The sequence below is a fragment of the Chrysemys picta genome, chromosome 10 (genome assembly GCF_011386835.1).
Source record: "Chrysemys picta bellii isolate R12L10 chromosome 10, ASM1138683v2, whole genome shotgun sequence".
Taxonomy (NCBI): domain Eukaryota; kingdom Metazoa; phylum Chordata; order Testudines; family Emydidae; genus Chrysemys; species Chrysemys picta.
This window is the reverse complement of record NC_088800.1, coordinates 26,529,350-26,554,986: the sequence shown is the minus strand read 5'-3', so window position 1 is coordinate 26,554,986 and position 25,637 is coordinate 26,529,350. Positions and strand designations below refer to the sequence as shown.

Below are 25,637 nucleotides of genomic sequence, written 5' to 3'. Positions count from 1 at the left end.
AAATACTTCCCATTGTATAAGATACAAATTTAGGCAACAGAAAGTAACATTTCTCCTTCTATTAATTCTGTACTTTTTATTTCACAAGAATGCTATTTTCTGGGTATTATTATTATTTCTGCAGAAGCAAAATATCAGACCAAACTGTGACTGCTTAAAATTATTATTTTGGTAATGGTATGCAGGACTCTAAAATTGTATTTAGAGTTTGGAAGATCTCTCCCTCCAAATCTGATGAAGGTTTTAGATCTAGGTAGCTGACAGTATTTTTGACATTTTACTGCGTTTTCCCTACATTAGTCTTAAAACCAGTCAATATAATTGGTAGCTCATTTTTCTTAAACTAATAACTGTACAAAAACAATTTATAAAGTCTTTCATCCCAAAACATATAGACAGACTGTATAGGGATTCCTTCCCTATCACTGAAATACTGCCATCTCTGAGATGAAAATAGGAGCTGATAAAACTACATAGCACTGTACAATACAATGGGTTAGGAAATAAAAGTGACGAATGTTGTATTTAATTGAAACTGCAGGGGAAATCAGTGATGAAGAATGTAATTACAGAGAGGAAATTCAGCCAGGACAATGGGAACAATATCTTTACTCTTATGAAACATGCCTTGGGATCTTTATTGACAACAAGTGGTCAGAAACTCACTTTCGTCTGTCTCTTCTAAAGATGGTAGGTACCTCAAGCTCACTAAGCTGATGTTGCGTAAACTAGTGAATCACCAGCACTACTTCCCACAGCCCTTAGATGCCACTTGAATGCACCCAATCAAGGCACTAATCTAGCATAGCCTTGCTCAGCTTGTGAGATTTGTAGGGATCACACATTGAGGTGGTATGGCTGCAACTCTTACTTGTCTTTCCAATGAAATCTTGTCACACTCCAAATCTTGTCTTGTAGCTCTTTCTTGAAGTAGTTCATTCCTCATTTGTTCAATCTATTATAAAAAGAAAAGCCAGAAACTTCAGTTCAGTGATTCAGCATCTATATTTATTCAGAAGTATAAAATTCCCCTTTCCATAAATGGCATATTGAATAGATATTACAACTATAACCCTGGACAAAAAAAGACTGACTCCATCCAAAAAGATACCTTCTATACTTCAGCTGATAAAACACCCCTATCAATACAGAATTAATATAGGGCTATACCATTCCTCTGTTTTATCTGAGAACTTGTTTTCACTGGAAAATCCTTGTGAAGACCAAAGAAATATAACAGCTGCTGGGAATCACACAACTTTACCCTTAGAAGAAAACCAATATGAGAGCTGTTACTGAGCTACAACCATATCAGTGCAACAAGTCAGTGATGCCCAAATTCCCTCCTGCCCCTGCTCCTTCTGGGATTGCCATCAAAATCATTACAAATGCCTTTGCAAGTAGTTAGTGTATGTACAGTATTTACGCTATTCCCTAGATAGTACTTAGTGTAAGGAATATCATCTAGGGGATACAATGAATACCATGGTAACACCAATTACTGTACTTGTGAAGACTTTTGTGAAGCTTTCAGTAGTGACTACTCTATTTTCTACCAGAGTCAACCCATGCCTGCCAGTAGTGGAGGGCGGCGGGGGGGGAGGGAAGGGCAGAGTGAGGGCAGCCGGCTTCAGCAGTGTTACTGAGCATGCTCAGTCCAAGCCAAGCAGCAAATCTAGGGGCACGGGACCCGCATACTCCTCCCCACATCGACTCTGCTTTCTACACTACTATCGTTATGTATTAACTCAGGCTGAGTAAACATACTAACTAACTTTCACTTCAAATAAATCTGTAACAGAGTCTCTTACAAAAACCTTTATGTAGCCATCAGGGAATCTTACATACAAATGAAATAAACGATGTTGAGACTGTGAAGGTTAAACAAGCAGCGCACATTGAACAGTTTATCCTGGGTCACTTCCACCAAATTATCACCTTAAAAATCATATCTTTAACTAATCACATGTTGAAAAGCGGTCATTTAAGTTGTTCCTATAAGTTTTATATAAATACAAACAGTGATGTAATTGCATGCAGTTGTACGTGTTTTATCCATGTAGCATTTCACAACAGCAGAAGACATTCCTGAAAACTAAGGTCATATTAGTTACTGGACTACAAATGTTAGCATATGGCTCCATTCTGGCAACAGCTGAACAGAGTTCTTATGGAACTAATTGTTGCCTATAGGCCTGGAGGTGCAATAATATCTCGGAGGTGGTTTTTCCCCTTCTTTAAATACAGTAAACAAACATTTGCTCAGTTAAGATCTAATGAAAGGTTGTTTTAGTACTTTTTGCCCTTTTATGCTTTATGAAGATATTTTTAGGGAGGCAGTTATAAGCCAAAACCAAATTCAAGATGACACGAGAGTATCTAGGTGAACTACGGATTTCAAAAACATCCTCTGCCTAACAGTAGGAGTAATTTTAATGCCCTCACAAAAGGATGACTAAATAGAGTAAGCAGGACTGTCCTTAGGAGGGTGCGGGGCCCGGGATGGAAGTGACGAACACGTCACTTTGGAGACCGACTGTGCCAGCCAATCGCACCGGCCGGAAGGGTCCCCCAAAGCGGTCGCTCCAATTCACTGTACCCAAGGGACAGCTCTGAGAGTGATTTGCAAAGCTTTCTTAAAGTTTGTTTTCATGCACAACTGTGTCTGAGGTATATCAGCATTCCTGATCTTTAAATCCAGGGGTGCTGGAACAACTTGTATAGTGGGGGTGCTGAGAGCGATTGAACCAAACTGTAAATCTGGTATAGGATGGAAACCACTTCAAGCCAGGGGTGCAGCCACACCCCCCAGCAACCCTAGTTTCAGCACCTAAGTTTACATCTATCCACTTGATAGTATATCAGAAAAAGCTCTGTTGTCAGGGACATGAAGAAATTATTCATTCTGCTATAATTGCTTCAGTGATGCAAATAGGCACAGAAAAATAAGCAAGATCTGAAGTAAAATAAGTGACTAATTAAAAACGCAACTGTTAACTAGAGAAAGGGTTTTTGTTCGATATTAGAACTTGTTTAATGGGCCACAATGTAGCTCCACACACTAAAGCACTATTGTGCTCTTACTGTGCTCAGAGGCCGTGACAAATGTGCACAACCACCACCAGGTCTTAAATTAGGGAAGTATTTAAAGGATGATTATTATATCGCCAAGATAATTTCTGATGCTGCTGGATGTTTCATAGTAAAAGTAGTGTCACAAAAAAGAAAGGGAGAGGAGAAGAATACAGTCTGATTATAGTGGACCCCAGGCAGGAATTACACACACATTACCATAAAAAGAGGAACAACAGGATGCAAATCCTGTTGGAGACCAGCTCCCAGCTATCTCCCTGTACTTATCATTAACAAATGCACAACACTAAATGCAAAGGAAAAACAGTGCCCTGAAAAATGTGCTCTGAAAGACTACACAGCAGTTAACATTTACTGTAGGTCTGTAGCATGCAGTGCTTTGTGCTCAGATTCTACCTTTTTAACACATATAATATATTCTAATTACATTAAAAGAATAAACTAACTGTGCAGCTAAAGGCAACAGTTATCACAGCTGGATTTAGAGAACGCTAAAAACAAAGCATTGTAAGAAGTAATAGTATCAGATTCTACAAAGCTGTATTAGACATAACAGCAATTAGTGCCAGTTTTAGGATTAGAAGCAGCTGCGGAGTTTGAGGTTAGTGAAAAGTAATTTGATTTCTAATAACCTTTTAGATGCTATCACCATTGTTTACCATCTCCCACTGGGTACAGAGCCTACATTTCTTGAGCAAGGAAAAGTGGAAAAAATGTATATTAACCTACTGTACACATCCAATTCTCAAGCAGCTGACTCAACAACAAACAAAGACAGCTAACTAAGAAAGCTAATAAAAATTGTCATCCTTCATCACTGAAAAAAACCCCTTCATTTCCACATTTTCATTTACTAGCTTTGCACACCGAGTGCCAACTAGGGTGCAGGTGGACAGTAATCCATTGGGACTATTCTACCAAAAGGAAGTGAAGAACACAGCCAATGCAACTTTATCCTCCCAGATTTACTCTGCCATTGCCATGGAAACTGGTCTCACTCTCACGGTTACTGGAAACAACTCTGATATCAATAGATTCATGTTTGTATTTTTTTTGTGTGCACACAGATTGGCGAAGCCATGTCAAATGTGTTTCCATTATGTTACAATAACAAAGTAGCCCAAATAATTTCCTTTCTTTGCAGACAAAAATGCTGTATACTAAAATCTTTGGGCCCAATCCTCCTCCCCCTTGACTTCAAAAGGCAGCAGGATTGCTCCCTCCTCCCTCTTGTGTTTGTTAAAGTCTTTACTTTTAACATAATTAGTAGCACTTTATCACAGAGCAAAACGCAAGATGGGCCAGATCCATAACATTTGTATCCTGATCCTATGTTTCCCAATACTCAAAGCTGTTCAGATATCAGGTTTTAGTTAGGCCTAGCCATGAAAGTAATGTCTGAATGCAAAGTTCCCCAAGGTTTGGAGCTCTTGGAAGTGGAGTTTGGATTCAGGCCTATCATTTGCTTTTCAAATTAATGAACAAACATTTTAGCTTTTGATCCTTTGAGAAACTGATACAGGTAGTGCTAGTCTATGCAGAGGACTAACCAAGATAAGATTTCTATTTTGCAGTGATCCAGTACTTTGAGCTCAAGTATTCCTTGGAGTTATTTCTGGTAACTGCATGTATTTTGCACAGGAAATGGATCTTCTCTGAAGGTACAATTTGTTATATACAGGATTCATAGTATAAATTGATGGTGTGTGGTTGATCCAGTTCAGGAAAAATAAACCTCTTCAACAATCTGAAGTTACTCCAAATCAAATTTTTTTGGAGGGCTGGTATTAAGTCCATATAACTAAAACAATTTTCACACACACTTATTCTGACGTTGCACCCCATAAGGCTTTATGAAAATATGCTTATAAATGTAGATATGACATAACTGGAATATGTTTTATGCTACATATGCCATGTAACATATCTCTACAAAGGTTATGATCTACTGAATCTGTTCATCCTATTTGTATGCATATATCATTTTTGTGTTCAAAGTTACAAATATTGGCTGTGTACTTGCTTGATTTCTAAGTAGCCTTAGTAAAGCATTCGGTCAGCTTCTTAAGAAAGGAATGTGCAAGTTAAGTGCCCAAACAAGAAGCACTTAATGGACAATGGATCTTGGAAGGCTCCAATCCACATAAGAAGTCTACTTGAGGTTGTTCAAGGTAGCATGTGAACCATGGCTGCTACCTGTAAGGAACTGAGTCATGCTGGACATGTGACTTGCCCATGTGACTTCCATCTTGTAGCTGGGATTCTACACAGGGGGAGGGAGGGGTGTCCACCCACGAGAGAAAGTCTATTTAAACCCCGGGGAGACCCCTCCATTTGGTCTTCAGCTGGCTCAAGAGATAGCCTCTCCACCCCAAAGGATACCTGAAAGAAACTGGGACAAAGGACAATAACTACAGGGGGTGTGAGTGATTGCTGGACCCAGACTAGAAGGAGACTAGTCTGCAAAAGGAAGCTTACTGGAACACCTCTGAGGGTGAGGTTTTATCAGTATTCAGTTTTCTTACTGTATTAGGCATAGACTTGCATGTTTTATTTTATTTTGTTTGGTAATTTACTTTGTTCTGTCTGTTACTACTTGGAACCACTTAAATCCTACTTTTACCCTGTAAGCTTTATACAGGGTAAAAGGGATTTATTTGGGGTTTGGACCCCACTGGGACTTGGGCATCTGAGTGTTAAAGACAGGAACACTTCTTAAGCTGCTTTCAGTTAAGCCTGCAGTTTGTGGGACGTGGTTCAGACCTGGGTCTGTGTTTGTGGCCGGCAAGCATGTCTGGCACAGCCAGGCAGGGCTCTGGAGTCCCAAGCTGGCAGGGAAAGCAGGGGCAGAAGTAGTTTTGGCACATCAGTTGGTAGCCCCAAAGGGGTTTCTGTGATCCAACCCATCACACTTATTAGTTGTATTGTGGTGCTCCCAAAGACTCTCAACTAGAGGCAGGCACCACTGCACCAGGTGCTATAGAAACACATACTAAAAGACAGTCCCTACTTGGAAGAATTTACAACCTAGAAGATAAAAGGTAGATGAAGGAAGGGGGAACAGGATACAACATATTGACTGTCACAAACATAACACTGTAAGCCTGTCAGCAGGGTAATTGTGGACAGAGGCAGGTGCGGAGGCAGGCAATATGGGCGGATGGACAAAGCGGGGCACATGGGGCTGCTGGGGGAGTCACATAGACTGGGGATCAGAAGGGCGGGCGGAGAGAGAGACTGGGGCAGGGGCACAGGAGCTAGTGGGGTGACAACACTGAGCCAGGGACTGAATGGGAGTGAGGATGCAGCGCCACAAGGGGACAGAGGGGAGAGGGAGGCTGAGTGGGGGGTGCAGGGACACATGGGGACAGAAGGTGGGAGGTGCAAGGATATACAGGGACAGGAACAGATGTGTCTGCCTAAATAGGAGAGGCTAGGAGTATGCCAGGGTGTGCATAGGGGAGGCTCCCCAACTCCCTAACAACTCACTCCCCCCAAAAAGAAACTATTCCATACTTCTCATATCCACACCCAAGAACCCTCCAAGTTCACTTCCAGGCTCCTTCCCAACAATTACTTGCCTCCCTTCAGGTCCTCCATTACCCTGAACTCCCCCAAGCCTTTGCACTGCTTCTGAGATGTGTGGGAAATACGTTTCTGTATTGTAGTTTAAATGAATTATTACTCAAAGTTCTGTATTAATATGCCTAGTAAGGAATCTATTTGTCAAAACTTATTTCCTGAAATTTTTGTTGTTGTCTGTATTGTTACAGACATACTTGCTGACAGGTATTTTAAAATAAATTACCAAAATAACTGAAACCAGCCTGATTATATTGTGTTTATTTTGACAAATAAAATATGCAGAACTTTAAAATATTGTGCACAGAATTTTTAGGCATAGAATTACCCCAGGAGTAAGATGTGTAAGCATTCCTCACTGACCTGCTGAGATCCCTCATTTCTGAACCAGAGGGGGTCACCTTGAGGGGCTACAGGGTAGTTCAGTGCTCATGCTCATTCAAATCTTTGACCTCTTTCATGAAACCAACAAGAATTGTGCCAAGTTAGTGCCACAGAGGTTTTAGTGACCGAGATATTTGCCCACTGGGAAGTGGATAGAGATCACTTAACAAGCACATTCCCATCTTGTGTACATGCAGGCAGATTGTGACTAAAAAACAAAATTCCTGTGTATTTCAGTGCTCACACAGCAGAGTAGAAGACAGTGTGACATCCTTGCATCACATATACCTCTGAAGTGGCAGCTAGATATTTGTTATGAGTAGGTGACCTAGCTAAGAAACTGAGATTTCACTCTCTTGCAATCTTGAGTTGAGATCGGGGAGGGGGAAAAGAGAATAATCAGTGTCTTCTGCAGCCCTATCTCAGATTCAGAGCAGTATTGAAATAAAAAGGGTGGTGGGATAAATTTTAATTGCAAGTGAAATTTTTGACCTGTCTAACTTGACAATGTTTATTTAAATGTTTAACTTGAGATAAAAGTTAACCAGTCATTTTAATGCGTTTTTACTATACACTCGAATATTAGTCTTCATTATCAGTATATTAAGATAACACATTCATAATAAAAAGGACATTTACAGACCACAGATATTACCAGAACGAATCCATTATCATTTCTCACATCATTATAGATGCTTAGCAGACCCTGAAATACTCTTCAGTATTGACAACTTAGCCACTATGGCAAACTCAAAACAAAACAACCTCTGTAACTCATGCGTGAAATGAGAACTCTGGATCTCAACACAAACACTTTTGCCTGTTATGTGACATTCTAGTTACCCATCTGTATTTTATGTTTCTATTTAGCTACTAAATTAAATTACTGAAGTGCCCACTAGTGCAGATCTGGCTAAGGTTGTTTCAGCACAGACTTGCAGCACATGCATGGACTCCAGCATTCAAAGCTTCCTAATTAAACAATGACACAACTACAAATTAATAATGGGTCCTTTACATTCTGAATCCCTGCAGATAATGAGATATCTCATACACACCGATTCTGAGCCTGTATGATCTCAGTGAAATAATGGTAAAAAGACACTACCGAAATCCAATAAGAGTCTGAGAAACCTTAGGCCCACAAATTACTAACAGGATCAGTGGAGTTTCAAGGACACACACAAGCAATTTGAGGCTTAACTCATTTTAAGGCACTTCAGCTATCTCAATGGGAAATACTATTTCACTGAAAAGAGATGGAAAGCAGGATTTTATTGCCTGTCTCTCCCACTGAAATTGAAGCTACTCCTATCTCAACAAGTCTTTTCGTTAGAAACCAAAAGAAATTAAAATATTATATGTATTCCACTGAGTAATATCTGACTCTGCAAGTAGTCTCCATGATTTTGAGGAAACTCCTCACTGAGTGAGGTACTTAAAGTAATAATCAGAGCTGTCCCTAGGGTACGACAAATCAGGGTGACTGCCCCGGGCCCTGCACTTTGGGGGGCCTCGCACTTCGTGAGGGGGCAGGTGGAGAGGTGAGGTGGGTGCCGTCTGGGCGGGGAGGAGCACCTCTCCCAACTTTCCCCTCCTCCGCAGCGTCTCCTGCCCACCAGCAGGCCCCGCAAATTGGCGCCTCCCGGTCCCTCCCAGCGCCGACCGCTGATTAACTGTTTCACCGCGTCTGGAGGTGCTAGGGGTGAAGGGAGAGGAGCAAGGGCACAGCGCGCTCAGGGGAGGGGGCGGTGTGACGAACTGGGCCTGTTCTTACTGTGGTCTGTGAATGCTGACAGGGGAGTGTGGCTAGGATAGTCTGCATTGGGGGATGGGAGTCTGAGTCTGCCCGAGGGCGAATACCTGAGCGTGTAACATGAGAACCCAGGAAGGGGTTGGAGGCCAGGTGACACCTTGGCCCGGGAAACTGAACAAAGGCTGTGGGAGGGGTCGCTGAAGGCAGAGTGCTGGAAGCTGGGTGGTGAGATGGCTGGGAGGCAGAGATGGCTCTGACCCCCCAAAGGGGGGTGGGCTGGGATGCCCTGGGACCCCAAGCTGGACCTAACTGAGGGGGTCCTGTTGTCTGTGCCTGCAAGACCTGTCTTGGACTGTATTCCTGTCATCCAAATAAACCTTCTGCTTTACTGGCTGGCTGAGAGTCATGGTGAATCGCAGGAAGACGGGGGTGCAGGGCCCTGAGTCCCCCAATACTCCATGACAACTGGTGGCAGCGGTGGGATCTACTGCACCCCGTGGACGGCGCTTCCTGCAGTAAGTGACTGGGGAGCAGTAAAATGAAGGGGGATTGACGGGGACCAGGCGTGCTGAAGAGTGAGAGAGAGACGGTTATTACCCCTGGGAGTGTGTGACCAGCGAGAAGGACTTTTGCAGTAACAGGGTCCCCCGGGGGGATCGCAGCGAGCGGTCCCGGGGCGGAGGAGTCTGCAGCTCGACCCTGGCAGAGAGGTGGTGACCTCAAGAAGGGCTGGCACACTAGGGGTCTCCCTGGGAACTGTGGGGAGCTGTGAGCACACAGGCCGGTGAGTGGCCAGCAGGAAGATGTATGCCAAGCGGCTTAAGAGCGACCTGGTGGAGCTCTGCAAGCAGAGGGGGCTGCGCAGTGGGAGGCTCACCAAAGAACAGCTCATTGCCCGGCTGGAGGCGGAAGATCGCGCGAATGAACTGATCCCTGTGTCTCAGGGAAGCAGCCTGGCAAATGCAGCGCAGGCACCAGTGTCTGTCCCAGCTGGGAGTGGTCAGCCGGCTGCTGAGGGCTTCCCGAGACCCCTCCTTCCTATGCCTAGGGGAAGGGTGGGGAGGAGCCCAGCAAATACCGAGGGCGCCGTGACCCCCCCGGCCAGCAGGGGATCCTCCCGGCGAAGCTCGCCGGCCAGCAGAGGATCCTCCCGGCGACGTTCGGCATCCGTGGAGCGGAATTGGCTGGAATGGGAGAAAGAGCTAAAACTGAGAGAGCTGGAGGATCGTAAACAACAGAGACAACATGAAGAGAGACAGCATCAGCATGAAGAGAGACAGCGTCAGCATGAACGGGAGGAGAAAGAGACAGAGACAGCATGAAGAGAGACAGAGACAGTATGAAGAGAGACAGCGTCAGCGTGAACTGGAACTGGCGAGACTGAAGGACAGCGGTGAGGGGAGACCCAGGACTGCACGGAGCTTTGATAAGTGCATCCTGGCCCCACGCAAGGAGGGGGAGGACATGGATGACTTCCTGGAGGCCTTTGAGACGGCCTGCAAGCTGCACCGGGTTGATCCCGCGGACAGACTCCGGGTCCTTACCCCCTTACTGGACCCCAAAGCCGTGGCATTGTACCGCCAACTGGAAGAGGCAGAGAAAGGGGACTACGAACTATTCAAAAAGGCCCTGCTACGTGAGTTTGGGCTGACTCCTGAGATGTACCGGGAAAGGTTCCGGAGTCAGGATAAAACCCCTGAGATCTCATATCTGCAACTAGCCGTCCGCATGGAAGGATACGCCAGCAAGTGGGCTGATGGGGCCCAGACAAAGGAGGACCTGGTCAAACTGCTGGTACTGGAGCAACTGTATGAGCGGTGCCCATCCGACCTGAGGCTGTGGTTGGTGGACAGAAAGCCAGAGAACCCGCGACATGCAGGCCGGCTGGCCGATGAGTTTGTAAAGAGCCGGTCAGGAGATAAAAGGGAGGAGTCCCAAAGGAACAGTCCCACCACAACGCAAAGAGAAAGTCACCATGGGACCTCCCCGTGGGAAAATACAGAAAAACCCCATCAGAGGGAAACATCCGGCGTCAGGACCATCCGACCCACTCAAGGGGACCCATGGGACATGGGCTGCTACCACTGTGGCCAAAAAGGCCACATACGGGCCCAGTGCCCCAGGCTCAGGGACAGACTGAGCAGACGGAACCCACAGAGGGTTAACTGAGTAGAGACCCAGCCCGGCGAGAGGCAGCATTCCCAGGGAAGGGGGGCTGGCAGAGTACCACCTGCTAAGGAGGGAGGAGAGCTCCAGGCCAGCTCCTCTAGGGGGCTGGATGCTCCAGACTCAGGGTTTTTGGTTTATACGGTGGGCGCGGGGCTGTCCCTCCGGAGAGAGTACCTTGTTCCCCTGGAGGTGGATGGGAGGAAGGTCAATGGATACTGGGATACGGGCGCAGAGGTGACGCTGGCCCGGCCCGAGGTGGTGGCCCCAGATCAGGTGGTGCCCAACACCTACCTGACCCTGACGGGGGTGGGCGGAACACCAGTCAAAGTGCCCGTGGCAAGGGTACACCTGAAGTGGGGGGCCAAGGAGGGCCCCAAGGATGTGGGGGTACACCCGTATTTTCCCACTGAGGTATTGATGGGGGGGGGGACCTGGAGAACTGGCCAAGCAACCCCCAAAGGGCACTGGTTGTGACCCGCAGTCAGAGCCGGCGAGGGGCACTGCGCCCTGGCCTTGGGGGGGGTGCCTTGCCTGAGGCGCAGGACCCTAACCTGGTGGGGAGGGAACGCCCAGGGACACGGTTCAGGGGGGCTGCAGCTTCAGACCCAGCGGGCGAGAAAGAGCAGGTGGCCATCCCTGTCCCAGCTGCTGAGTTCCAGGCCGAGTTGCAGAGAGATCCCTCCTTGCGGAAGATAAGGGACCTGGCCGACCTCAATGCGGTACAGACCATGGAACGAGGTGGCCGGAAAAGGTTCCTGTGGGAGAAGGGGTTCCTGTACCGAGAATGGGCTCCCCCAGGGAAAATGAAGTCAGGGGGGATCAGGAGGCAGCTGGTGGTACCCCAGAAGTATCGCCGCCAGCTGCTGTGCCAGGCCCATGACATTCCCCTCTCAGGGCACCAGGGAACCTGGCGTACCCAGCAGAGGCTGCTACGGAGCTTTTACTGGCCTGGGGTCTTTGTTACTGTCCGGCAGTACTGCGGATCCTGTGACCCCTGTCAGAGGGGAAGGAAGGCCCGGGACAAGGGGAAAACAGCTTTAGGACCCTTGCCCAGCATAAAGGATCCTTTCCGGAGGGTGGCCAAGGTTAAAAGGGCGGCTCTAAACCAAGAGAGCCCAAAGCACAGGCCTCCAGACTGGAGTGCTGGGAGAAGACCACAGCCCAGTTGGAACCCCAGAGGTATGGGGGTGGGAAAAGGGCACAGGCCGCATAAACCTTCCCACATGCGAACTGCGAGTGCCATCAAGCACCCCCGACCTAAGGGGGGGCGGGAAACTGGAGGGGCCTGGTGTAATTCTCACCAAGGAATGGGAGGGATGCGGGGGCATCCATGGGAACGGGGGTAGGTTCAAACTTCCCCGGGTCACTGGTTAAAGTGACCCTGCTCAGTTCGGTCTCGAAGGGGGGAGATGTGACGAACTGGGCCTGTTCTTACTGTGGTCTGTGAATGCTGACAGGGGAGTGTGGCTAGGATAGTCTGCATTGGGGGATGGGAGTCTGAGTCTGCCCGAGGGCGAATACCTGAGCGTGTAACATGAGAACCCAGGAAGGGGTTGGAGGCCAGGTGACACCTTGGCCCGGGAAACTGAACAAAGGCTGTGGGAGGGGTCGCTGAAGGCAGAGTGCTGGAAGCTGGGTGGTGAGATGGCTGGGAGGCAGAGATGGCTCTGACCCCCCAAAGGGGGGTGGGCTGGGATGCCCTGGGACCCCAAGCTGGACCTAACTGAGGGGGTCCTGTTGTCTGTGCCTGCAAGACCTGTCTTGGACTGTATTCCTGTCATCCAAATAAACCTTCTGCTTTACTGGCTGGCTGAGAGTCATGGTGAATCGCAGGAAGACGGGGGTGCAGGGCCCTGAGTCCCCCAATACTCCATGACAGGCGGAACTGGGCAGGGAAGAGGCGGGGCAGGGGTGGGGCCTTGGGGGAGGGGTGGAGTGGGGACAGGACCTGGGCGGAGCGGGGTAAAGCACCCCCTGGCAGATAGAAACTCGGCGCCGATGTCCTGGTCTCTGCACCCCCCTAGGTATGGCCCTGGTATTAGTAGTAGTAGTAATAATAATAATAATTAATAATGCCCAGTTCATATACAGCAATTTTCATCAGTAGATTTCAGGTGCTTTATAAGTGAGGGCAGTATCATTATCCCCATTTTACAGATCGAGAAACTGAGGCACAGAGTGTTGAAGTGATTTGCCCAAGGTTAGCCAGCAGGCCAGTGGCAGAGCTGGGAATAAGACCCAGGTCTCCTGAGTCTCAGTTCTGTGCTTTCTGTGCTAGGCCATGCTGCCTTCCTCAAATGTACCCTCTGTCAAGATAATGGTAAGTCAATAAAAGCAACACAATTTATTCTTATTACACCTGCTGCCATTGGCATGACATATGTAAAGGCTAGAATAGTGATTTCACTTTTTCTTGCTTTTTAGATTTTACAGCCTTAGTGTTATTTCTAAACTTTGGGGGAAATTTTCAGAATGGCTTCAACCCAGCTTTAAAAAAGTATTGTTTTGCAAAATTACATTTTTTATAGCCAAGTGTTTGCATGACTAAAACTCAGACTTGTGTGCAAGCTGTATGATGTCTGTCTACCTAGTTTGTGTGCATACATGCAGTTTGTGCACACAGGTAAATTTCTTGCATGACAAAAACCCAGACCAGGAAATATGCCTGCAAAAAGACAGACAAACTGCATCTGGAATTTTAGAGGATTTCTTTGAAAATCTGTCCGTTTGTGTAATAAGTTGTCTCATTCATAATTCATTGCACAACTAATTCCAATAGAATAAAGTACAGTATTGATAGGTAATCTGTTTAGGGTAAACCATAAATAAAAAGCTCTATCCCACTTTAACTACTTACCATTTTGAAACTAACATCTAAAAATGGAATCAACACACCACCACATTCAAATGGCTGTGATATGTGTGTTTTCTGAAAAGCAGATCAGAATTTCACATATGATCTATCTATATCTTTATAACTGGCTTGACGAAAATCCAAATCTGAAAAATCCAAAAGTTTGTGAAAAGTTTGAAAAAACTATGTAAGAATTTTGTGGTGTAAGTCAATTTCTGTTTGCTGTGTATGACAGTTTAACACAATATACTATCTGCCCCGCAGGACAGGTGTAACAAAGTGTGTGTACTGCTGAAGGAAAGATGATTTTGGGGTTAGAACACATGAACAGAAGTCAGAAGATCAAGGTTCTATCCATGGTTCTGACACAGACTTTACAGGTGAACTAGGAAACTCAAACTCTCGTTTCAGTTTTCCCACGTGTAAAATGCGAAATACTACTACTTATCTCAAGGGTGTTGTGAAACTAAATTAATTAATATTCATAAGAGACTAAGATATTCTTGCACTGAAAGCTCTATTGTTGTTGAACATAATTACTATCTGGCTTGCATGCAATACAATGAGCATCTAATTTGAAGACTGATATTTAATGTATTAATGTTATTTGTGACCCTTTTCTTCCTCATCACTACACTACAGTTGGGCAAAGTAAACTTTGTTCATTGGTCAAGTACCTGTTCTCTGCACCTACTAATCCTCTCAGACAGCAAATCTGAATTGTTTCTTTCTTCATCAAGCTCCAGTTCCAACTGGGACAGCTTGTCCTAAATGAAAAAAGAAAAGTAGTTCAATGGATTAGTCCTTCATCCTCTTTTCAATGCTACTGACCATTTCTCTTTAGGACTGCAAGGGCTCGATTTGTACACACACACACACACACACACACACACACACACACACACACACACACACACACACACACACACACACACACACACACACACACACACACACACACACACACCATGGCAGAAAGATGTTTGAAAAGTGCAGCCCCTGTGACAATTTGCAGAGAACTCAGGAAAAAGTATCTGTACTGTACTAGAAAAGTCTACAAGAGTTTAATAGCCTGTTTGCTATTAACTTCATTATTAAAAAAAAACAAAACTTCAGTGTAACTTCAGAACACAGCTTTCGTCAGTGCAGTTCAACAGCTAGCTTCCAGTTTGAACATGTTTTCCCTTTCCACTGCAGTAACAAGTTGAATAAACTGAAAAAAGTGTCTGAGAAATTCCACGGGAAGGAACTTTGCAAGCCTATTACAAGGTGACTTAATTTCCAATGACCTATTATTAAATATTCATTGGTCAGGGACACTTACAGTAATTCTATGAGCATAAAAAATTGCAGATATATAATATTAAATAAACAATTTAACAACAATATTTCTAGAAATACTCTAGAGGTGCTACAACACAGGGTTTTCTTTAGAAATTAGAAATTAATTTTAACTTGTTCACAGCTATAAAAAGAGGCCATTTATAAAAGCAAGACAAGGGCCTAATTCAGTGCCCATTGAAGATAATGCAAAGACTCCCACTGATTTCATTGGGAGTGGTTCAGGTTTTAAGTGCCTAGGAGTTAAAACTTTCTGATTTTCGTGCCTGATGAATTGAAGGAGAACGACAGGGGTAACTGGTCAGAACTTCCATTTGTCACATGAGAAAAAGAAAGGAAAGTATTAAAAGAGCTCTCAAAATAACTACCATTCAGAACATAATATGCCCTATTAGATGTGCTGAATGTTCAACTTTGGGAGATGCCAAAATAGTTCTTGCATTACCACTGCCCTAACGTCGATTTTTCCATCAGATGAGATGAAATTATGTTGTTGCTTCCAAGGCACAACCACAGTAAAAAAATTAAGTGTTTCCAATCATCTCTAGCAAAAAATGTACTATACATAAGCACCAAGCATCCAAAGGACCCCCCATCCAAAAGCTCCTTTTACCTCCATTAGTTTCATTTGTCTTGCCCGATCACTTTTCAAGTGATTTTTGGCTTCCAGTTCATATTCCAAGCCTTTCACAGTCTGTTCTAGCAGCTGAGTTTTTGTAATTGCCTCATCGTGGGCTCTCTGGTGGTCCCGTAAATCCTCTTCCATAAGACGCATCTGAAACAAGAAGGCAGGTGGCACAATTTATAATACATTTCTTTGTAACAGTAATGTCAGTAAATGGGCTACACTTCTGCTAAGACTTTTAAAACAAGTTATTAAAAACCAGGCTGAGAGGAAGTAGGTAGTATTATGTGCGTATTAGAGTCATTTTTATGTCATCCACAAGAGGGCACCAAGTAAATAACTTTGGATCAGAGTTCTCAGATATGAAAATACCCTTCAGCGTACAGGTTTCACTGTAGTAATAATACAAACTGGATTTTTTACTTAATTATCTTTTTCTTAGCCAATTGTCCTACAGCTTTGTGGATGATTACAGCTTTGGTAATTATTTCCATCAGGTTTATTTGCTTTTCATACCATCACTACAGTTTATTGATGCTTTCTTATGCCCCTTGCTCTGGCACGAAGGCACTTTGATGACAATATTATATTTATGGTATAATTGCTATTGTATATATTAAACTATAGCCCCATACATATATAGTAGGAGGTACATCTCTTGAGGAGGCGGGTTCTCTCTCCTAACCGTGGTCTGTGTTTCATTACATTCTCTCACTCAAGCTTACACAGTCCCATTAAAAGGTATAGTTAGCATGATGCTCTTAGTTTCTGTCCTGTGATGAGGCGCTCTGATTAATTTGTTAGGTGTTATATACCTTTGAGTGCACAAACTCCTATCACATGATCTGAGTTTCACTTTCAGTTCTCCCTCACATTACTTATATAAGAAGTACCCCGCTCAGTGATGGAGCATTACCAGGTTAGAAAGGCCAAGTGAGAGAAGGCTGGATAATTACAGGCCATACATTATACTGTGCTACTAAGATAGTTATCTGCATACCAATAGGAAGCATTCAATATACAGTGTGCTATATGCCAGTGTGTGACACTAAGCACCCCTGTATTCACACCCAACACACGAGTGTAATAATTTTTGTACAAAATATGCCTTGTTAGGTATCCTTTGAAAACTCATGACTTGCTGGTCAATAATTTCATGGCAAAATGTATGTAGCAACATTATAAGTAAAGTTATGAAATCTCCCTGTGTGATGTTATTAGCACATGTTCAAAACCAGATGGCCCTGCCTTGGCAAAAGTTGTCAAACAGGCTTATCCCAAACAAAGGAATGTGTGTTCACCTCAATTTATATATACGTAGTAAACAGGGCCGGCAAGAGAGCAGGGGGAGGAGATGGCAGGAAACAGAACAATTTGGATTTCAGTACACACACCTGGGGGAAGAAAGAGCATGGAGTCTCCTTCACCTGTCGCCTTCTTTACTGCTTGAATAAACTACTTTGAAGGGTAACCTGCAGAAGAATCCACTTCAAAGGTTCACTGGACTATAAAAGAAAGGGGTGAGAACCCCAACTTCTCTCTCTTTCACCTAAGACAACAAAGGCACCAGCATATTTGAGCCTCTGAGAGAGATCCTGACTGAGGAAAGGGTCAGTCATCATGATCCTGGGAGACTGTGGTGAGAAAAGCCATCTTGAACAAAGCCTTGAACCAAAACTTGCTAGATTAAGTTTTGGACTTTTAGATGCACGTTTTCACTTTTATTTGCTTGTAACCATTTCTAACTACTCTTTATGTTTGAAGTCATTTAAAATCCAATCTTCTTGTGTTAATAAATGGTGTTTTATTTTTTAAGTCAATCCAGTGTTGTGTTTAAACTGAACTTTTTGGTAACTCCAGGTAAAGTAACAAACCGTTGAATATTGACTCCGTACAGGAGAAATGAACATTAATATCTGAACTGTCCAGGAGCGAGCTGGATATTGCAGAATTTTGGAAAATTCGGGACAGGGAGTGTGTTGGTTGGTGTGTTGCTGACGGGATGCTGGAATCAGACCTGCTGGACCAGGGCTGCAACTATACATAGACCTACACTCTGGAAGACCGTTTGTGAGCAGCCCAGGTTAGGAGCTTCAACAGCAAAACATGGTGAGGCACCCAAGATTATGGAGCAGGCAGTGACAACCTCTCACTGGTCTGGATTGCGCCCCGGAATATGACAGTGTTTCAAATTATACTGGACTGACATCCCTAGAATCCAATGTCTTATGTCTCTAACTACAGCATGGGCAACAGTAATGAATAATTCTCATACTGCCCTACCCGCATACCTCAAAACTGATTTGGAGGACCACTAATACGAGCAAGAGGATAATTTAGTTTTCATGCTCATTCAGTCCTCAGCCTTTCTGATGAGACTCTCAAAAAGGATGCCAAGTGCTATATGAATTCTTGTCTACAAGGAACTGAATGGCCAACACACCTATTTCACTGAATGAAAATGGTTATCATGAAGGCTTATCTGTATTTCTCACTCAACATGAGAAAGAGAGAGAGAGAAACACATTTGATTGTTCTGAAGTTTGTTTTATTCTAATATAAAACCTATTATATGGATGCTTCTTCTGAGAGGAGCTTCTCCTGTAATTTCAGGATTACGCTGTATCTTGTGCAGCTAGCTATACAATAAAACATTTCATGCCCTAACAATTTACACACTCACTTATAGAAATATAATGCAGCACTCTACAGTCAAAGTCTATAGCAACACAGTTTAAAACAAAATTACCAGTGTCTTTTTGTAGAATAATATTGGGTTGGGTTTTTTGTTTGGGGGCCTGAAGTTTTTTTAACATAAGAATGTGTGGACTGCTTACAGTTATAAAAAAAGTTTCAGTAATAGTTATAACCAACATGCGAGTAACAAATAAACACAGTATCTTTCAGTACAGATACTGATTGCTTTGAAGAGTTTATTCTAAGTTACATTGATGATCTCACTATCCTACTCTCTATCTTCCAAATTTCATTGTGACTCTTCAGTTCTTTACATAAACCACACTTCGCTGAGTGGAAATAATATGGAAGGAAAGAAGAGAGAAGAATGTACAGCAATCCTTCAAACTAACCTTTTTGTGTTATATTTTTTCTATTAACTTACACTCTAGTTCAGAGGTGGGCAAACTATGGCCTGCGGGACTCTCCTGCCCGGCCCCTGAGCTCCTGCCCTGGGAGGCTCGCCCCTGGCCCCTCCCCTGCTGTTCCCCTTCCCCCGCTGCCGGCGCAATGCTCTGGGCGGCAGAGCTGCAAGCTCCTGGGGCAGCGCAGCTGCATAGCCCGGCCTGACCTGGTGCTCTGTGCTGCTCGGTGGCGTGGCTGGCTCCAGCTGGGCAGTGCGGCTGCCTGTCCTGGCACTCTGGGCGGTGCAGTTGTAGCGCCACCAACCACCGGTGCTCCAGGCGGTGTGGTAAGGGGGCAGGGAGCAGCGGGGGTTGGATAGAGGGCAAGGGAGTTCGGGGTGGTGGTCAGGAGGCGTGGGTGTGGATGGGGTCGGGGCAGTCAGAGGGTGGAGAACAGGGAGGTTGAATGGGGGCAGGAGTCCCCAGGGGGCAGTCAGGAAGGAGCGGGGGTTGGATGGGGTGGTGGGGGGCAGTCAGTCAGAGACAGGGGTCCCGGGGGCTGACAGGGAACGGGGGGGGAGGGTTGGATGGGGCAGGAGTCCCGGGGGGGCTGTCAGGGGGTGAGAAGCAGGAAGGGTCGGATAGGGGGCAGGGCCAGGCCACACCTGGCTATTTGGGGAGGCACAGCCTCTGCTAACAGGCCCTTCATACAGTTTTGGAAACCCAATGCGGCCCTCAGACCAAAAAGTTTGCCCTGCTCTAGTTCAGCAAAGAGAAAGAGAAACAAAGGAGAAGTTCTGGCCTGGAAGCTCAAATTATTAAAAGATATTTTATATACTGAGCACATCCATAGACCGTTTATTCTCAAAGGTTTTCCAAATAACGAAAAACTGTATTTAGAACTTTAAAGAGGCCAGACTGATTTTATGGTAAAATTTACATACTAAAAAGACAGAGTCTTCAAGGCTGTGGCTGATTCGGGGCAGCACAAATAGCTTTGTCATTTAAATCTGAAACATCTCAAACATCCTTGACAATTACTTTAAAAAGCTAAAGCCAGGCTGTGTTGTTGTATTTTTAAAAAAAATAATAAATCCCCATCTTTTTCTGATTCAAGGCTATTTCAAAATTCTCAACTCTCCCTTCAGCAATCAATATTAAATGAGCAAAAGAACTTCAGCAGAAACTTTATCATATCATTTTGATAAATTCATCAAACACACTTTGCATTTATCTATTGTATCCAGTAAACCCCATTGCCCTTGTAGAAGTACCACCTTGATGATCGTCCTGGAGAATCAAACACAAAAGCATGCTGATTAAGTGCACAAGAGCACGATAGCAAAGATTCTTTGTCCTGAAAATTGTCTGAGGAGGATTCTAGGTCAAAGGTTAAACATGTCATTCAATTTATGAGCCAGTACCTCATCCTGCATTTTCATGGTTGTCAGGTGTGATTTTTCTAACTCAAGATTTTTGTCTTTTAATTGTGTCTGCATTTCTGCAAGTTCCCTGCGATTTTTCTCCTTGTACTCATCAAGCTGGTTCTGAAGCTCCAGAGTGGATGACCGGGACACTTCTACAATTTCAGCCATCTGGCAAAAAACAAACAAACACATAAAATTCCCCACGAGTAAAGCATTGCTAGAAGGGAATCTGTCTTCATTAGTACTACAGAAGAATATTTTTCTTCCTAACTGCAGGCTCTCCTATGTTACATTAGGAACATAATTCACTGTGTAGAGAACATTTTCAAAATGGTGTATATATCCAGCTGAATTTCTATGCACCAGTTTGAAAATATGCAACTCTAAAATTGTGTTTCTAAAATGTGTGGCAATACATTTCCCAGACCATCCTATTTCTGCCAGCAGCATTTACAGGTGGCTTGTATTTAAACCTGTATAAATTAGAATTTATTCTATGAAGCCCTCACTGAATACTTTATCATACCAAAACTAAGCTGTGTGCTCACACATAGATGGCAAAACTAATACAATAATGCTGCAGCTGGAGAAATCAGCTGCAAGTCACTGCAGTCGAGCTGATGGTTGTGCTGAGCAAGGACTGACTTAGTGCAGGTCTTCACTACCCACCGGATCAGTAGGGATCGATCTATCGGGGATCGATTTATCGTGTCTCGTCTAGACACGGATAAATCGATTCCCCGAACGCACTCCCCGTCGATTCCGGAACTCCAGCTCGCAAGAGGTGGAAGTGGAGTCGACGGGGGAGCGGCAGCGGTCGACTCGCCGCTGTCCTCACGGCCAGGTAAGTCGACCTAAGATACTAAGATATTCGTGTAGCTGAAGTCGGCGTATCTTAGGTCGACCCCCCACCCCACACACACGCACACACACACGCACAATGTAGACCAGGGCTGAGTCTGTTGTACATAATGGAAGAGAGCTCAAATATGGCATCTTTATTTTAACAAAACAGGAGTGTTTTACCATGGTATTTTCAGATTGCACCGTTCCAACTACTGTTCCAGTCCAGAAAGCTTTTATTGATAGTCACCAGGTCAAATACACTAACAGCAAAGTTCACATTTCACTTTCATTTACACTGCTTTTAAGCTCTTTTCTTTGTAATTCGGCAGTTTATTTGCTTTTTCCCATTAGATATCTTATCTCCTGCAGCCTCTTTTAACTGCAACCGTACCTCCTTGTGTAACTTCTCAATAGTCTTGTCTAGTTGCCATCGCTCATTTTCCATTTCATTCTTTATCCTCTTTAATTGTTCCTTCTGGTTAGTTTCATCTTTTAACTGTTCGGTTAACTGTTGCTGTTCCTGAATAACCTGATTGAATTTTTTCTGCATTGGATGGAAAAGTTACACTATAAAAACATGACAGCCATAACTCTCTGAGAAGTCAAAGGAATTTAATGTAATATACTAACATGTCCCATGAAGCAACAACAATAAAAATCATAATAATACGCTGTAACACAAAATCAAAAGGAAGAAAGTTGCTGAGTCAAGCTTTGACAGTCAGTCTATGACAAATAAAACATACAGCCATGTAATATTTACTTATAAATGTCTACAAGCTCCTGAAACGCTGCAGAATTCTGAGGACCTACGACTGTCTGTCTTGTTGGCTCTATTACATGCAACGTCCATAGTCAGTTGAAGTTGCACAGTGCCCAGCAAATTTTACCTTCTGCCAGAGAATTCAATATTTTATTTCAGGTTTCATATTTCCTTTGTTGTTCTTGTTTATTCAATCTCAAAGTCTCTAAATAATATACTCTTTCACCTACATTTGCTCTGCCTTTTCTTTCCTCAGCATTCAAGAAATGTGTTTGAATTGATTTAATAAAACAAAAGTATTCTTCAAAAAAGGAGTGAAAGAACTGCTTAGTTATTAATGTTTTAAATTATATTTCCATAGCACCCAAAAGCCCCAATCAGGAATAGACGTCATTGTCTTACGCCCTGTACAAACAGAAATAGACAGGGGTCCCTCTCCTGAACAGCTTGCCAGGTTAAATAACCCCTTTATCAAAGCATTTTAAGTTACTGTTGAAGCCAGGCCTCTCTTTATGCATTAAGGATCACCCAGTTTTGAATGAGATGCAGAGCTGTACTGTATAGTCACATAGTGGGCTAAGAGCTCCAAAACACCAAATATGCATAAAGACCAACGAAGATGTACAAGAAATTCACCACTTCAGTCAGAAGTGCTTGTTCAGTATCTTCAGCCGTATATTCTATGCCTAATAAAAAGCCACACTGGGCACAAAATTATCAGTGACACAAAGCTAAGAGCTTGCATCCATTTTTCACTGGCTGTCTATATAAGATGAAGGGATTGATTTTAAGTTGCTCCTGTTTGAGGTTTAAAGACATTAATAGAGGTGAGGGGAGCCTAACTATATTTTGAGACCATGAGTCTCATGTGGGGTCCCCCCTTTTAGAATTCTACCAGAGGATCATGGCAGCTTTGGCTGTGGTGGCCCCCAAGACAAGGAACCAGCCTTCCTTAGAGAACCCTCCTTAGTCCTTCCATTGACACTTCAACACATCTGAAAACTTTACTTCTTCAGAGGCATTTTCAGGGTTAACCGTTGTGGCTCACTGTTAATAACCTTCTCTCTTCTTTTCTTACTGTCATGCCATTTCGCTTTTCTAAAAGGTTGCTATCAGGTTTAAATAGGGCTTACTTTTGTCAAAATGAAGATTAACTGAAATGTTTCGATTACATTAAAAAAACCAAATTCAACAATAACGACACAATTTAGTGATTAATCCCCTGAAGCATGTGCAACACAAATATTGCAGCATGTGCTAGTGCATGCATGAGAAACTGAAATCAACTAAAAATAGATGAGACAGAAAAGTGAAACCAACTCATCTCTCTTAATTGCCCAAACTGGGAGAAATGTAAATATGAAGCAAACAGCATTAATAGTGAAAAGCAATTTAGATTTTAAGAGTCACTTTTTAAAATCTAGGCTCAAAAGAGCTGGGTTCTATTCCCAGTTCTGCAGTTGGCCTTCTGGATGAATTTAGGTACATCACTTCACCTTTTTGTGCCTCAGCTCCCACAGCTGGGGAAAAATGTGCTGTGCTCATGATACTGATGTCCTTTTGTAAAACTTTGAGCTCTATGGATGAAATGTGCTATAAAAGGGCTAAGAATTAAATATCTGCAAAATGCACAGTGATACAGCATAGTCATCTAAGAGCTATTAAATGCTGTTCAGCAACAGTCCAGTCTAGCTGGCACCACAGAATTTAAAGAATCCTGAAAAGGTTTATTTTAGCACTGTAGTGCTAAAAGCTGGGGAATCACTGGGTCCCTGCTAATGTGCCATCTTCCAACAGGCCATCAAAATCTCAGATACCTCCACCCTATCAGTCTTTCACAAATCATTTTTGTGATGTTGCACCCTATAACGCTTTATGGAAGTATGCTTATGAATGTAAATATGACATAACTGGAATATGTTTTATGCTACATATGCCATGTAACAGATCTCTAAAAAGGTTATGATTTACTGAATATATTCATCCTATTTGTATGGATGGATCATTTTTGTATTCGAAGTTATGAATATTGGCTGTGTACTTGTTTGATTTTAAATAGCCTTAGTAAGGCATTTGGTCAGCTTCTTTAGAAAGGAATTTGCAAGTTAAGTGCCCAATCAAAAAACACTTAACGGACAATGGATCTTGGAAGACTCCAATCCACATAAGAAGTCTACCTGAGGACGTTGAAGGTAGCATGTGAACAATGGCTGTCACCTGTAAGGAAATGAGTCATACATGGACACGTGACTTGCCCACGTGACTCCAAAAACTCCATCTTGTAGCTGGGATTCTATACAAGGGGCAGGAGGGGTCTCCACCCACAAGAGAAAGTCTATATAAAGTCCTGGGAGACCCCTCCATTTGGTCTTCAGCTGGCTCCACCCCCAAAGGATACCTGAAAGAAACTGGAACAAAGGACAGTAACCATAGGGATGTGAGTGATTGCTGGACCCAGACTAGAAGGAGGCTAGTCTGTAAAAGAAGTTTACTGGAACATCTCTGAGGGTGAAACTTCATCTGTAATCACTTCCTTACCGTATTAGGTTTAGACTTGCGTGTTTTATTTTATTTTGCTTGGTAATTCACTTTGTTCTGTCTGTTATTACTTGGAACAACTTAAATCCTATCTTTTGTATTTAATAAAATCACTTTTTACATATTAATTAACCCAGAGTATGTATTAATACCTGGGGGGGGGGGGGCACAAACAGCTGTGCATGTCTCTCTATCAGTGTTATAGAGGGCAAAAATTTATGAGTTTACCCTGTATAAGCTTTATATAGGGTAAAACAGATTTATTTGGGATTTGAACCCCATTGGGAGCTGGGCATCTGAGTGTTGGAAACAGGAACACTTCTTAAACTGTTTTCAGTTAAGCCTGCAGCGTTTTGGGGACGTTGTTCGGACCTGAGTCTGGATTTGTAGCAGGCTAGCATGTCTGGCTCAAAACAGGCAAGGTTCTGGAGTCCCAAGCTGGCAGAGAAAACGAGCTCAGGGGTAGTCTCAGCACACCAGGTGACAGTTCCCAAGGGGTTTTCTGTGACCCAACCCATCACAATTTTATGTTACAGTCTGTTTACACATGCTTGAGAAACAAACCCCACAGACACAGATCAATAAACTATACAGTGGCAGAATGGTAGTGCCAACGGAAGGTGTTCTATGCCTGCAGTGTACTGGAAGGGGGGGGGGGAACATAGTAGGAAATCTGGTCAGTTTCTCAACTTCAGAATTATCAGCAGAAATCAGAATTCTTTTCACCAACACAAGTTATTTTAGATGTGAATATATTCTATTGTTTATGGGAGATTAGGGGCACATGTCACATTATTGGACTGCAACACATTTGGTCAACTATTGTGTCATACAAATTTTTGCCTGGTGTTCAGATATGAGGCAGTCTAGGAGAATGATAATAGCAAATACAGCCTTTTTTTTTTTAACTTATTGTATTGGGCCATATGCTAACATCCTGAAATGAAAAAAATATAATTCCATATACCTGTCTCTCCTCTTTTTCACTCATGTTACATTTTGCTGTTCATGACCGAGGATATGTCCACACAAGCAGTGCTACAGGGCACAGTGCTGCAGCTATGCCACTGTAGTACTGCAGCACAGTTGCTTCAGCGACAGAACAGGTTTTTCCTCACTGTAGTAAGTCCATCTCTTCGAGAGGCAGTAGCTAGGGTGATGGAAAAATTATTCCATCAA

The 25,637-nt window shown here is 43.7% G+C and overlaps 1 protein-coding gene across 5 annotated transcripts in view; it reads right to left on the bottom strand.

Moving 5' to 3' along the window:
• Positions 1 to 25,637, bottom strand: part of CGNL1 (cingulin like 1) — a 126,542-nt gene that overhangs the window by 9,668 nt on the left and 91,237 nt on the right. For all 5 annotated transcript variants that reach the window (XM_042853874.2, XM_008164042.4, XM_008164043.4 and 2 more), the window contains exons 11-15: positions 21,549 to 21,701; positions 20,309 to 20,479; positions 15,793 to 15,954; positions 14,516 to 14,605; positions 872 to 955 (exon numbers count right to left, since the gene is read on the bottom strand). In XM_042853874.2, the coding sequence (XP_042709808.2) occupies positions 872 to 955; positions 14,516 to 14,605; positions 15,793 to 15,954; positions 20,309 to 20,479; positions 21,549 to 21,701 (660 nt within the window). The remainder of the gene's footprint in view (positions 1 to 871; positions 956 to 14,515; positions 14,606 to 15,792; positions 15,955 to 20,308; positions 20,480 to 21,548; positions 21,702 to 25,637) is intronic.